We start from the raw sequence: 16,098 nt of genomic DNA on the forward strand, positions 1-16,098 counted from the left end.
GTATTCTATCTTTTTGAATATATGTATAGATTTTTTTTTTCATACAAAAACACTCTTTACTTCTACACATGTTCTGTCACCCAGATTCTTTTATTTTTTTCCATCTTGTAAATAAATTTGGGAAACAACATTTTCCGTCATGAAAAGATAAAAACATGCAAAAAATTGTTGTCATTTGTGGTCCAAATTATACATTTACAGGTTCGGAACTTTTTGCACTTCTTCATATACTACACCCAAAGAAAAGATAAGAAAAAAACAAAACATTATGTACACACATCTTTTTACAGTGAAGTAAAACTCAATGATGATGATGTTGACTAAGGCAATGAAAGTGTACATTGATGACCTTTTGTTTTTGGAAATACTACATCACTTCAGAAAAATAAAAGTGAAAATAATGTGCTACAAAAGTGTGATTGATAACTCCCTTTAGTTGCAACCAGCTGCGTGTTTAGTGAAAAAGTCTAGCGTACTATACAGTGCTGCTATAATTAACACATGATCCTTCCTTCATTTCTATGTAACCATATTTAAATAAGCCTTCATAAACAGGAGCATTGTGGAACCAAAGGAAAAAAAAAGAAAAAAAAGTGAAGAATACCAGAGTGTCACATACTTGTTTTTTTTTAAATCACTCCAAAAAGTCAGTACCGTTAAAGCCTTGTAACATAAAACTAATCATCTTGATTCCAAAAGAAATGTACAAAAAGGCACATTATATCCCAGTGCTTCTGTACTGTGAAATTCAAGTGTAACTGAGCTCATTCGATAGCAACAGTCTTGAATGGTGTGACCGTCCACCAGTGCTGCCTCCTGCATCAGCCGAGCGCAGCCTGTGCCTAAGCTTTGAACAAGCATTTATGTATGCGGAGACTACAACAATAAGCCTAGGTTGGTTGGTTGTTTTTTTTTTTTTATTGAAAAAAATCTCTCACAGTTCCATCACATTTCCAAGTCCTTCCACAAGGAATCTATCCTTTTTAATCTTTTAATCCTCCAATCATGTGGCTAGTCCTAGTCATCACTTCCGCCATACATGTCCGCCAGTTTTCTGAAGCGAGGCCCCCAGTCGTTGAGGTAATCATAGTCCTGGTCGCTTCCGCTGCTGGACGAGTTGAGCGAGCTGAGGGATCCTGCGGTGGAGCCGCTGCCTTCGTAGTCGAACACTAGCAGTGAGTCGTAGGGGGGAGCCGTGGGGTCATTGTCTGCCGCCTTCAGTCCCTGTAGGGAGGTAAACACAACCAATGAGTTGGGAGGAAGTAAGGACACTATGTACAAGCTCTGTCCCCGTTTACATTAGCATTAAAAGATAACTGTTTATGTCAGCAGCACTGACAAGCCGTCAACTCTCTAGCTTCGGAGGTAGCATCGGATCTGTAACAAGATATTATGATATGATATGATATGATACTACGATATTGCTAAACACAATGGAACTTCGGTTAGCGTGTTTTTTCCATACAATTTGGCGTGCGTCTTGTCATGTTATGAAGACATTGCATGAATCCAACTGTGTTCGTAACATCTTTTTTAATCACAAAAAAATCCTTGTTAGCAGTCTGTTAGCATGCTAATTCAATGGAAACCAGAACTGGACATTATTGTCCCCAGCTTTGTCGCCTGTCCATGATGTCATCAGCAGTTGACACTGTAGTTATTTACCAATTATCACAGTTACGCTGCAAGTCTCTGCCAAAGAAAGTTTGCAAGTTCCAGCATTTTGATAAAGGAGATGACAAACACGACTGAATTCAAGAGACATCTCATACCAACGTATGTTATTTATGTTACAAAAACTTGACCAGGCAAAATACAATGTTAATTAACCAATTCTATTCAATCCCTGCTGGAAAAAAAACAGCATAGACTCACATACGTTTTGTGCATCCGTTGTGTTTTTGTGATGGTATGCTGGTATCAGGACCAGCAAGACCAGCATAGGTTGTGTTTTCGTGATGGTCATGCTCCTAGCTAGTTTCCAGACCAGGCTACCAGCACGAAAACACAACATGTACTGGTCTTGCTGGTAGCTGGTCTATGCTGTTTTTTTCAGCAGAGTTATTTCAGCTTTATTAAGATAAAAAAGGTTCATGTTTTTTAATTGTGCAGGAGTAAAGGGTGCATGGCTTCAGGTCAAATCTGAAGTCAAGTCTGAAGTGGTTAGCGACTGGATCGAGTTTGAGCACCCCTGTACTAGCTTGTCCCAATGTTGCGAAATCTCTCTGCCCATTCACTGTCTATTAAAGCCGGTTGAACCTTTTCTCTTGCTGCTGGCCAGTGTGAATTTGCTGGATTCTGAGGGAGCTCTTCAGAAGCTTTTGCGAGGCTTGAGAGATGATAGCACCTTGCGATACCGTGTCATCTTTCATCTAAATAGCAATCTCCGGCTCATGAATAAATACTTGAGCACTGAGCACATCTGTGGCTCAGCCAATGGGACAGCCTGTTTGTCACGCACATGTGACTGGCGTGCAACATTCCCAGAAATCTTCATAACACCTTATTGATCGCTATTGATTTTCAAGACTGTACTCCCTCCTGAGGGCATACGAAGGACTTGATGGATTGGTAATGTAGGAACGGAGAGGTGCTTTGGCCTGAACTGCAGCCACCTTCTTAAACAATAAATGGATTAAAGAATGGGACGCAGCGCCTTTCCCTCTGGGAAACCATCCTCAGTGCTGCCGTTATAGACTTTTCACAAAAAGAGATTGATTTAAAGTGTCTCGACAATAAGCAATTATTTCCCACTTGTTAGCCATTGTCAAATGTTTGCTGGGGGGGGCTGATAATCTGGTGGGGAATATTACACATGGATCGTTCATTACAATTACAACCATAATTGCTCTGCTGGTTATAGCCTGATGCCATCTGCAGCCAAAAACGCCACAGGCGGCTTCATAAGGTTAGTCAATCACAGAATGTAATTTTAGTCAAGGCATTTGGTGTTGGGAGTCAGTTTTTGCACTTCCTGTACCCACTAGAGTGAGCGCTAATGAGTTTAATAATGTATCCCCTCTTTCTCTCCTTACCACTACCACTGGTATCGGTCCCTGATGTGTGGGTGGTAAAACCAAGCACTGCCCCTTTCCCCCGATCTACTTAGGTAAGATTCTCGGTACTGGCAGCGGAATCTGGGACAAAAACAACTGTAGGTTTTCTGGGTCGCCACTTGCTCTGACTCCTTGTGAGAGAATCCACCAAAATGACAAATGGTGGCAACAGACGACTATCTAAAAAACATCACTTCTCTTGCGTGCCAGGTGTATTGGTTATACACAGTGTGAGGGTAAATTAATGTTGGCAAGGTGAGAAGATGTAAGAGGGACGAATGGTCAGAGTCCAGAGTTCTCATCTCCAGAAACATGGTTGCCATCCAAAAAGCCAGCTCCATTGGTAATGCTGTGGAACTTGCGTCCTTTGGAGCATGTGAAAAATACATGATGTGCTCTTTTCATTTGACAGTCTCCCTTCGAGCGGGAGTCAATGAGGGCCTCAGGCAAACGAGGCCACTCTGAACACTGCACTCGCAATGTTACTTTTTCCTCTTTTTCGTCTTTCTTTACTGACACACGGAGAGAAAAAAAATTACATCTAAGTGTGTTAGCATCATGTACTTTTCTGCCTTTGTACATGACTGAGTAGACGTGCGCAAGATGCCTTAGGCCTCTTCTTCTGGGAAAAAACAATCATTCTGTTTGAGGTAAATTGCCTCCCAAGTCAGCATCATGCAGAATTCTGTGAACCAAACACTTTATTATGAGAACATTCCTTTAAAATTCAGCTTTTCATTGCGGTATCCATCCTGGAATTGGATTTGCTCCAGCAGCAAAACAATTCTAACTTTTCTCTACAATTAAGATGGCTTGTAAGGTAGTAACAGGCGGGTTAAAGACTCTATGAACTGTATGAAAAGCGTGTACAGTTATCCTTCGTTTATCACAGATAATTACTTCCAGACCTGACTGCAAATTTCTGCAAGGAGGATTTCTTCCTTTTCATAGTTAGAGCTTACAAAACCTGTTTACGACCTTCAAAATATAGTTTTGAACATTATTAGTGCCCTCTAGACATGAAATATGTAAAATTCAAATAGGTCCAGAGATAGAAAATGTCCAGTCTGATCTGCCCTACGGCAGGCACATCTCAGTCTCAATGTCAAGACTGCGGTCTGCCAGGTACTGATCCATACTATATACTATAATGGTGTGTGAAGTTTAAAGATCCCATAATGTACTGTCCATAATACAATGTTTCTAATATACTATTTTACAACACCTTTAAGTTCAGAGTGTGTTGCCAAAAATGTAGCCTTGATGCTAGAATAGAAAATTTCAATTTAATTTAAGTTTTTCCTTCATGATGTCATATAAACATCCATCCATCCATTTTCTATGCCGCTTATCCTCACGAGGGTCGTGGGCATGCTGGAGCCTATCCCAGCTGTCACAGGGCACATATAGACAAACATTCATACCTATGGACAATTTGGAGTCGCCAATTAACCTAGCATGTTTTTGTGGGAGGAATGTGGGAGGAAACCTACACATGCACGGGGAAAACATGCAAACTCCACACAGAGATGCCCGAGGGTGGAATCGAACGAGTGAAAGTTTATTTTGCATTCACGTTTACATTTAACCCACCGTATAGTGTGAAATGTATTATGGTATAGTTTAGTTGTTATTGCTTTTTACCTCATTGATGAAGTCTCCGATGTCTCCAGGGTGGGGAGCACCAGACCTCATGGGGTACTGTGGCTCAGGGTGGAGCGGTCTCTCGTCAAGACGTCGGATCCCCACTGGTTTGACGGTATCGGGTTCTATCGTATCGGGTTGCTGGAGCTGACTCAAGTCGTAATCCTAAAGAGAAATGAGAGAGGTTTAAAGTGTGATGGTATAAATAATGGTACACTGCACCACAACAATGTGCTGCAGGCAGGACCGGAAGTGCAGGCTCTAATCACCAGACATACAGTAGCATGGTAGCCATGCATAAGACAGGTCTAATCCTATTAACGTTACCATGGCAACGGGAATGGCAGGCATGACCAGGAGAGGGGGAGGAGTGACAAGATGTTATCACTAACAGAAGGTGTGTGTGCCTAATAGGCATGCTGTATAGATGGTACTCTATCTAATGTAATATCCCTTTAAATACTGATTCAGCCATGTCATTGGCTGATCAATACAGGTTTCTACAATAATAAATCAAGTGAATACTTTCCACTGGACAGACATAATGTAATTGTGCAATTTGCAGATACATGCTTTCCATCGGACAGTGACCAATCTATTGCAACTTTTGGAGATACATGCCTTTCATTGGACAGTAATGAAATTGTAACCTTTCATAATTGAGCAACAAATCCCATCGAAATTCAAATGCAAGTTAGAAAATTTGTACTGTTTTCTTGAGTTAAATACAGTGGAACGTTGGTATGATTTGGTTTTCTATGAGAATTACTGTCCCTGTTTTCATACAGTCTCGCTTATCGCACATCCAAACAGTGCGTTTGTGTCTTAGTCACTGTGAAGAACGTGTAGTGGTTCTTTTAGAGTCAGGACACCATAGACAGATTCTGGGTAGAGAATCCCTTAATATTTTTGATGATGTGTGAGTTTTTGGTTATTTGTCGATAGAGTGCACACAGAACAATGAACAACAGCGTACGCGTCTCCTTGCTTTGTTAATAAGCACAGTGTGCCGCGCTCTACTAATGAGGCATTAAAGAGCACTGTGGATTTCTGAGTGTTAAGGTAATGTTTTTTTAATTAAATATGGCTGCAAAAGAAATTGCAGTGAGAGAACTTCGATAAAGACACGATTGAATTCAATAAAGAACTCTTAATGAAGTAAGAAGGCACGATCTGTCACAATGGGACCGTTCCTTAACTAACACACGTTGCAAGGGGTATGATTTAACAGAGACACATCATGGCGATTGCACCTGCTGCTCAGGTTTACAATGAAGTCCAAGTGAGCGAGTATATCGACCGTCCCCACATTCAGGTTACGTTTGTTACGACTAGAATGAGGCTCTTACCAAAAAGTCTTCCATCCAGGTAAAAGTCTATAAAATTTGTGTTCATTTTTTATTGATTTACATTATTAAGGGCAAAATGTATTTGTTTTTTCGTATGTTATGGCTTTCCTCTGACCTTTTGGACAGATTAAAGACAAGGTTCCACTGTACTTGTCAAGCATTCATCTATTTTGTTATCCACATTGACCTCTCAATTGGCTATTATGGTATATCCATCCATGTCAGTGATCAGCTGTCTGCCTGCCTGTGATAAGCAGTGCTGAGGCCAGGCCAATGGCAGCAGCTAAAATCATATAGTGAGAGAGCACCAAATGGACTGACACTTCAATTTCCTCCCTGGTGGGAGATACAGAGAACAGAGGTGGGTATTATACACACCACAGCGCTGGGAAAGTCAGATCCACCCCCCCCCCAATACCTAATACTGACTCCCCTGACAACAAAGACAAGACCATTTTCTCCCGGTGCCTGCTGTCCTTTGCGCCATTGAGAATGGACACTTGTTCACTCTGCAATATGTAGCAGCTTATACTAATTTGCGTTTGAGCGGTGTTACTTTCCTTTTCCACAAGTTTTTTTTTTTTTAATGTGTGGACAGTGAGGACTAGAATACACAAGTGGGAGCACTAACAACCGGCAGATGTTTTGATGGTCTTCCAGTCATATTGTTACCTTAGACAAAGCTTCATTATTGGCGCACAGCAGATGTCTGTCTCCAAATGACATCAGCCCACCAATTACAAGTCTCCCAGGCTAAGTTTTCCACTGTCGGGTCAGAGCGGGGTCTCCCGCTTATTTGTGAGCCACCATGGCACTTCATCCAGAGAGAGAACAGCCTATATGGAATAACACTGCCTTTTTTATGAAGTGATTCCATTCTGCTAACAAGGGGTCATTAGGACAATTGAATTTGTGCCGCTACATGCCTGATCAGTGCAGCGAGATGCAGCGGTGTCACTATTTATGCCTGTGGCATTTCGGGGGTTTGCCACTGTATGGGCTCTGAGGTGAAAACCAGTTTCACTTGAACAAACATGTCCAATATTTCCTACAAGCAAATGGACCAAAATGTGCTTCCATTGTTATTCTGCTCTCATGTAGGAATGAATGGAGTAAAAAGTGTGCTTAAGAAATAACAGGAAGGATGTGTACTAGCTATTGCAGTCATAGAGCGGGGCCCCCAAAGTCACACAATGCATGATTATCATCACACTTTCTATCACAAAAAGCCAAACTACAACAACTCTATCATATAAGTGGAATGAACTTACGTCAAAATACAGGAAAAACTTTTGAAAATTGATGTCATTACTGACCAGTCAGACCCTTCCCTCATTCTGTGGTTATCATCACATTGTGATATTACTGGTACCCTACTTTGGTCGCCAAAGAAAATTTACGAACGCCAATGAGTTACGTTGAACTTAAAATGTTATGACTTTTATAGCATTGATCATTATAGATTATGACATTAACCAGGACCACAAAATAGGAACCACAAATAGCCTTGAAAAAAAAACATGAGAATGTTTAAGCAACTGATTGCCATGGCAAAAACAAAAGCTGAGTGAGAAAATAGATTTTCAAGGCTTTTGAAATAATCCACAGTATTATTAGGGATTTTAATGCACGTCACATCATCCCTACCTGATCCTCTTCTCCGCCGCCTTCCTCATCATACTTGAGAATGTTGTCTCGCACGTCATCCTCTGGATCGATGAGGAGCTGCTTAGCCTGGCGTTCTTTATCGCGGCGCTTCATCCAAACCACAAAGAGCAGCACGAGAACTTGAGAGGCAGAGAGCGAGGTGTCGTATTACAAAACAGACACATTTTCATACACATATAATCGGATCCCGTGTCATATCCTGAATGGAGACGGTGTATATTTTGTTTTGCTAATCCCGCATTAATCTTAACGATCATCGGGATCATGTTTAGCTGGCATTTCAAGTAATCTGCGCCACTCACTGAGGAGGATAATGATGCACAGAAGGATGGAGATGATGGCGCCCGTGCCCAGCCCGGCTGCCATGATATGCTGCTGGTCGGTGCAGTCTCCATTGATGTCACACTGGCACACTTTGATCCTCAGGTGGGAGGTGTTGAACAGAGGCATGTTCCCGGAGTCCGTGATGATGATGGGCAGCTCGTAAATTCCACTCTCGAGAAAACCAATTTTCAAGCGCAGTTGAGCATAGTCACCTATAGATGGTCCAAAAGGAAGCCATGATTAATACAATGTGACTCATACTTCCTACCTGGAGGCTGTGTCACAATATCAAATCCAAAACAAGGAATTAGGATTTGGAGCATCATAAATCTACTGAATAGCATTTGATAATGCTGCTTAAGCTTAAAACTGCTTGCCGTGATTATCCCAATGGCATTATCCCATCTGGCTATATTGTGTTTTAACAAATGCATCTCTGACAGCTAGCATATTTTTAAAGGTTTTTTACACTAATGATATAAAACAATACTAGTATTCACAATGTGTTACTAACTACAATGCAACTTGATTGCAACCCACAGAGGTGGAAGTGCAATATGACCACAGCTATGACATATTGAGTTGTAGTCACGCATGGCAGCTCTGCATTATTTTACTCACTGGCACAAAAACAGTCCAGCACAGCACAAGTGTTTAAAAATATAAATTTGCATTACCTCTCGCCTCACAAGTGCTAATATTAAACTAATTATAAAGCTACACTTAATATTTCACTCTATTGTCTTTTAAGGCTTCTGTTTGGGAGACCCCCAGCCAAGTGCTCGCCCCCAAATGCCACACCAATTAGGCATAGGTGAGATATTTTGTTGGGGCACGTTTTGCAGGGTGCAATACTTATATCACACTCACAAAGACAGGGAGTCCCACACATGGCAGACATGGTTGTTCTGAATGCTGCAGCAGGGGTGAAGCTGATCTGCGGAGGGGGTCGTCGTTTTAAAGCAAGTATCGGCTGATACCAAGTCTGTGCTTTTTCGCTAATATCAGCCAAACTGTGGCCGATCGGAGCGGCCCTGATATTTTGTATATTTATAGATAGGAGTATTTATGTACGTTGTACATATATCAGGGTTGCACACAGCAATCAACGCACACTACCTTTGCAATCGACCAGTCGATTGTGATCGACGTAATGGGCCCCTTGATGTACGAGTGTGTGACCTTAGTCCAATTCCCATTCTCGACATTGTAAATATTGTGTACCATTTTGAAGTACTACAATGTGATGCGTCTTACCACTGATTCTCGTGATGGTCCAATTCCTCCGAACGTCAGCGGGCCTTTGAGCCAATTCAAAAGCAAAAGGCCCCGCGTTGGGCATCAGGTCCCCATCGAGCGCGGTGATGTTTATAGCATTCGGCTCAGGTTTTTCACATATTTCTGCCTCCTGTGGGAACACCCTGGGGGCGTTGTCGTTGATGTCCAGCAGGTAGATCTGCAGTGTGCCAGTGCCGCTTGCTGAAGGGTTGCCTGTATTGGTCATAAAAAAAATACACACACATGTGCAGTCAGTGCATAAATATTTATGGAGAAGACACGCTCACCAGGTGGGATATTACGTATAAAAATCCTGAAATTCCATAAGTCATTGTGAAATCACCATCGAGAAGACAGAGAAAGAGAGGGGTGGGAAGCAATACGACACTCCAAACAGCTATGTACTCCAGTGGGAGAGGGTCCATCCCAAGTGCATACTGATCTTAGAAACTAATCTCAAGTGAGAGAGAAAGAGCAGTATCAGAATATTTGACTAGCGTGTGTGTGAATGTGTGTGTATTTCTGAGGAACGTCTTCCTGACCAAGGACATAGGATAGGAATACTAAAGCAGAAAAACAGAGGCCACTGTCGCTCCTCTCAGGCGCCTCTATGTATTCACTGTGCTAAGAGGCTTTTTTACCATTCAGACCACGCTCAAAGGAGCTAGTCATCCAATCCTGACCCATTAATACTGAGAAACCTCTTTACTGGCAAAGTTTTAAGCCTATTGGCCTACGCTATGCTCTGTGGAATGGGCAAACCTGAACAGAGGTTGGAAAGGTGGTGAATTTATCTTTGTGCTGGATGCTTCAGTAATTGTTATCACATTAACCTTAGGGTGAATGGTAGTCAGTGTTTGCTAGAAGGTTGACCTTCAAGCAAGGAGGATGTCTATGTGGCTTTAACTATTTGAATTGGCACCATCTCTTCTTGAATGTTCTGTAGTAGTCACAGTGACTAAAAGGAGCATTACAGTGTAATTTCCAATGTGTACGTACCGTTGTCAGTAGCCAGGAATGTTGCATTGTACAAGCTGTTCTTCACAAAAGGTGACTCTCGGTCCAGTACAGCCATTGTTGTGATTCGACCGTTACTGGGGTCTATCCTTAGCCAGTTGGCTGGATCAGACAGTTTGGTGTACCTGATGAGAGACATACATGTAGACATTTGTTTGCAAGTTTCAACGACCACATGGACAAATACCAATTCTGCACCTCTTTGATGGAGGCCATATTTTTCAGCCAATCTTGCTGAAATTTTACAGACATGCTTTTCGTGTTGATTCGGTTGAACACCCTGAAGTCACAATGAGCGTTTTGTAGAGCACACCAAACTGTGTGAGTAATTTCAATTCTATGGGACTTGGAATAAGAGCACACAATAAGAGCAACACAGCAGAGGTGCACGTTCTGACTAATTGTCATCCTATTGTCTGCAGTGGTTGAGGAGTTTATCATGGTTAATTATTTCCAGACCCAACAATGTCAATTTGCACCAAGTCGGAGTTCACATTTATAAATTTTCATTTTTACATTGGAGGCCTCTAGTCATGAAATAACACCCCTGTAGTCCCAACTACACTCGTACTAGCCAAAATAGCCATTCCATATGTCAGCATTGGGATAGTTTTCTGGACAGCTTTGTGTGTTGGCTATTGTCTCACCAATGTAACATTACTGACACCTAGTGACCAATGTTGAATACTACATACTATGTGTTTGCATCTTCTGAATGCCGTATATTTGTATGTTTTTTATGCTTGAAAATGCTTAATTTAGGCCATGAAATATGTAAAATTAGCTTCAATATGCATATTGATTTAGTTAATAAGGCCTTAGTAAACCATGAAACAGCAATTATTAATGAATGAATGAATTGAATGAAAGGCAGGAAGACTGTACACCATATTTGTTCTGGCTCCATTCCAGGGTTTCCAAACCTTACTGACAATATACTGGACATGAAGTAATGAAACTCTGATGGATAAGCGTCTCAAAGGACTAAATGTATTGGTAGGAATTACACTCCAAGCTTTGTCGTTACCATGGCTGGGAAATATCTCAGAGGAAAGATACTACTGATGGAAAAAGGAGCCAATGAGACGAGAACGAGGGAACACATCATATCCTATGAATTTTACACATGTAGCAATGCATATTCAGTGATGGAGCCATTAGTGTCACCACTGTTGCTGTCGCTCATTGTTGTAATGTGATTTAAACATCTGCGCTAGATGTATCTTGAGTGGCGGACAATCAACTCCTACGATGTTTCCCGTGTGACAGTGTGCCATTTACCGGATGCTTTGTTTCATGAAGCGGTCGGGGTCTTGCGCAGTGAAGGTAGTCAGCATGGTCTCGGGCATCATTCCCTCTTCCAGCTTAATGAGTTTTGGGTTGGGCTCAAAGTAAGGACTCTCGTTGACATCTATCACTTGGATGGAGACGGTGGCGGTGGACTGACGAGGAGAGTGAATGCCTCTGGCTAGGGGAACCTCATTCCTCGCCTCCACTGTCAGCACATACGTCCTACTCATTTCATAGTCAATAGGCTGGAAAAACAGACGATAAGCTAAAGTGAGTCATACATTACCACGCGGAATACACTGAAGAGGGGGCAGGACCTTGCACTAAATGGTTGAAAATGGTGTGCATGTGAGGAACAACCCAGGGAATTAAAGCTTTGTCTCCTCCCTAAATTCACAATAGACTATCCATTCCTTGGTGAATAAATGAGAACAGCAAGCCCATCTGTTTTTTTTCAATAACCTTGAAATATGTCTGTTAGAATGAGAAGATTCAAATGAACATGACTGACAAACACCTCGTATCTACAGTATTGACATGCTTGTAAGTACAATTATTTATTAGTTGTATTGTTTGTTTGCTGCAGGGATTTGTCGATCCATCTATAGAATAATTTAATGAATTCAGATCCATCCATCTCAATAAAGCTGCATGATAAAGGGGGGCGCCTTACCTTGACGACTGTTACCAAGCCCTCGTTAGTGGTGGGATCAGTGGGCACTGAGAACCTGCCAGTAGGGTCGCCCCCGGTGATTTTGTAGACAGCATTCCATGCTTGTGTGTTGGGTTGGTCCTTGTCAGTCACTGACAGGTTGGCCACAATGACATTGACACGGTTTTCGTGCACCTCGCCGACAAACTGCATGAATAAAGCATAAAACAGAGAGAGGAGGTAGAGAGAGAGGAAGAGAGAGAGGCAGGCTGTTAGTGATGCTGTTGTGGAGGCAGGGAAACACGAGGCCTCGGGTAACTTATCACATCGTCATGGTCATCTCATCCCCCTGTTCTCCCCAAACAACACAACAGTAGCATTACTTCTCAGTGATTCATGAGCACACTAAGTGCCTCTTTCGGTCTGGCTGACATCCCCGCTGTTGCATGTGTCAACATTTTTTGGGGGGGTGGAGGGGGGGGGCAAAACTCCACGCCTGGCTGACTTGCTTGTATCTGAATAACTTGTGAAATGCTCGGTGAGCAGGACTAAAAAAGAGAGCAGAACTAACGCTTGACTGCATACAGTACAGTGCTCACAGTGTTGGATGTCTCTGATTCCAGGTTGATTGCTCATGTTGTGGACTGTTGAATAACTGCACTAAGACACAGCTTGACAGTGAGAGTGGTTCATAGTTTATTTTATTATACATTAATTTATATATGGCTCAAATATCGTCCCAACACAACATTTCCAATAAAAGCTTCAGAACAGATAATGATATCCATCCATCTATTTTCTGTACCGCTTATCCTCACTAGGGTCACAGGCATGCTGGAGCCTATCCTAGCTGTCTTCAGGGCGAGAGGCATGTTACACCCTGGACTGGTCGCCAGCCAATCACAGGGTACATATAGACAAACAACCATTCACACTCACATTCATACCTATGGACAATTTGGAGTCGCCAATTAACCTAGCATGTTTTCCGAATGTGGGAGGAAATCGGAGTACCCGGAGAAAGCCCATGCATGGGGGGAACATGCAAGCACCACACAGAGATGCCCAAGGGTCACCTAGCTGTGTGGCCTGCTCGATAACCACTTGTCCACTGTTCAGCCCAGATAATGATATCCCACTGTGTGACCGTTTAGTCCCTTCTTATCTACTTTTGTAGCCTAGTTTGCAAGACACTCTCTTGATCGATACTGAGTCATTCCACCAAATAAATCCACTCTTTTGGGGGTCCTTAAACCCCCCCAAAGCTTACCGTCTCAGCTGTGAACTCTGGCGGATTGTCATTGACATCAGTGACTCTGATCACGGCTGTGGCTGTGTTGGATAGACCATACGTTGGGTTGCCCTCAGTGTCAGTGGCCTGGATGATCAGTGTGTACTGTGGAACTTTCTGCGGGGGAAAAAAAATAATTGTTGACAATATAGCAATTGTATACAGTGTATATACAGGTGGTCCGCTGGTATGAGTTTCTGTTCCTAGAACAGAACAGACAACTTTCAAATGAGCAGATCCTTTAACATGCCGAAAAGATACTGTGGTGACTTAGTAGTTATTAAAGAGATATATGATTTTCGACTGGTGACGGACATGACTGAGTCCTGATTGTGTACGTGGGAGGAGGATGGCTCCATGCAGACAACAGTTGAGTCTGCCGATGTTCTTTTGTTGTGCTTGTGGCAGACAAAAATTTGTTGATCAACAACCTCATTATCATCCTTTCAGCATCTGTGTAGACATTACAATACCATCTTTATCCTTAATGATGGTCGCGGCAGTCCAGAGATGAGAGTAGTGTGGCACAGATACTGTTCAGCATTCAATTGTAATTAGTTGTCGGGTGAGTGTCATGTTCATGGAACAAAATTAGATTTTCAATTAATTAATAAACACGAAATGCTGAACCTCGGAACCCCATAAACCAAGATCCACCTGTATTTCTTGATTTAAGCTACCTCTTCTACTCTTGAACTGTTGCACCAAGGGTGAAAATTTGAAAATTTGCACTCTTACCGTGTTTTTAATTAAACATTTTCCCAACATATACACCAATGTTGCCCCTGTTATTAAACCCAAAAGCCTGAATCCTATAAGTTGGATTGACTTTGTACTTTTTCAGACAGCTCAGTACGCTCGCAAAACGCAAACTAGGGAACTAACAAGCACATGTTTGTAAACATTTAGCTAAACATGGCCATTGTCAAGCCATACGTCTTTGTAGGGTCATGAGCCAGACTTAACAAAACGTCAGTGACCATGTATCTAATAATTATACAACTTTGACGATATCTGTAAGTAGTCAGCATCAACAGTTACAATCCTGTGAAAAAAATGGGATACTTTCTATCAAAATGAAAATCAAATACAAATTAGTATATTAATAATGTGACTGGCACCAATAAGGAGCTGGTGAGTCAGCATCCAATAATATAAAATCACAGAGTTATATTGAAACAAAGCTATAATGGTTCTTCATTACGAAGGCAATGGTGACCGATATTGATTTATTATCTGGGGAGTAAGTGAGTTGCACCACTGCTTCTCCACTCTACTGTACACTAGCACCAAGGTGACAAATGACTATTTTCACATTAACAGTTACTCGGTTGATGGACTAGTCACTCGGTAATGAGAATAGGGCAAATTACTTTCACGGTGGCGACTGTCGCACATAAAACCTCAGCCCCAAGGCGAACGTGATTGAGCAGGAACCCAGCCAGATTGCCCTCACTAGGATTACGTCATCTTGGCTTGTGCTTTATATTTCATTTTATTTATTTTCTCCCACAGCCCTGTGATCCAATTAGGGGGGAGGTGTTTACAGCACAATGGAGCTATAAATTAACATGTGTGCTTTGGAAATAGGGATTATTAAAATGATCGGTGAGCCATGCAACCTTCTTGTATGATTAAAAAAAAAAAGCCTAGGCCATAGGTGGTAAATAGCAAATGTACTTTGGCTCATTGGTTCTAATTGTCTGTATTAACAAACATGCCGAAGTTGTGATTGCCACCATATCTTAACAGAACCCTAGGATGTAAAGATATCATGAAACAAGGAATACAGGCTTGAAAAAATTACCAGGAACACATTGTAACGCACCATCCATCAATTGTGTAATATACCACTTTGATGCTGAAGAGCAGTGGTTGTCGAACCTTTTCGGATCACAAAGCCCTTACAGGAGAAACCTAAGTCCTTGAGACAATGACTTTAACAAATTCTTATTGTCAAGTAAGAAATCTGATAGGGTCATTTTTCTGCCCTTTGTATTGAGTTGTTGACTCCTACAGAGCAGCTACACACAATAACCTGCTCAGAAAAAAATTATTTTCTCTATCTGGAAATCACCAAATCCAACCACTTCTGTCTGAGCTTGCCTCGTAGAAAGGTTTCCTGCGATCCATAGCTAACTGTAAACAGAGCAAATCAAAGCTGTTGGGAGGGAAGTCCGAAAGTGTATCTGCCCAACAGCGCATGCCCATACAAGGAAGCCCGACTCAGTGTGACATCACAGGGAGCCAGTGTTGGAGAAAACTCTCTGAAACTGAGCGTTCTGAGCCAACCCAAACTGCTATCATTTGACACAGTTTCTAATGGTGATTAATCATGGTTAATTATTTAAAACTGATTAATCTGATTACATTTTGAAATAATTTTACAGCTTTATTTAAAAGCAGTACTTAATTGCTTGAAATGTAACACAATAGTACCAATATGAGGGACCTCAGATTTTTGAGAATCCTTGCTGGAGAGGAAAATTTGAGTCAGTGTCGCGCTCTTCGGCTGTAGTAACACTGATA

General features: G+C 41.9%; 1 protein-coding gene across 1 annotated transcript in view; it reads right to left on the reverse strand.

The window, feature by feature from the left end:
* Nucleotides 1-903: 903 nt before the first annotated feature.
* cdh2 (cadherin 2, type 1, N-cadherin (neuronal)) overlaps nucleotides 904-16,098 on the reverse strand; it is a 55,770-nt gene continuing 40,575 nt past the window's right edge. Inside the window, exons 8-16 of the mRNA XM_058066613.2 lie at nucleotides 13,549-13,686; nucleotides 12,300-12,485; nucleotides 11,618-11,871; nucleotides 10,319-10,461; nucleotides 9,299-9,532; nucleotides 8,020-8,253; nucleotides 7,697-7,836; nucleotides 4,701-4,865; nucleotides 904-1,224 (exon numbers count right to left, since the gene is read on the reverse strand). Coding sequence (XP_057922596.2) covers nucleotides 1,018-1,224; nucleotides 4,701-4,865; nucleotides 7,697-7,836; nucleotides 8,020-8,253; nucleotides 9,299-9,532; nucleotides 10,319-10,461; nucleotides 11,618-11,871; nucleotides 12,300-12,485; nucleotides 13,549-13,686 — 1,701 coding nt within the window. The 3' untranslated portion in view covers nucleotides 904-1,017. The remainder of the gene's footprint in view (nucleotides 1,225-4,700; nucleotides 4,866-7,696; nucleotides 7,837-8,019; nucleotides 8,254-9,298; nucleotides 9,533-10,318; nucleotides 10,462-11,617; nucleotides 11,872-12,299; nucleotides 12,486-13,548; nucleotides 13,687-16,098) is intronic.

The sequence above is a fragment of the Doryrhamphus excisus genome, linkage group LG6 (assembly GCF_037039965.1).
Source record: "Doryrhamphus excisus strain RoL-2023G ecotype Guam linkage group LG6, RoL_Dexc_Guam_v1.1, whole genome shotgun sequence".
Classification (NCBI taxonomy): Eukaryota; Metazoa; Chordata; class Actinopteri; order Syngnathiformes; family Syngnathidae; genus Doryrhamphus; species Doryrhamphus excisus.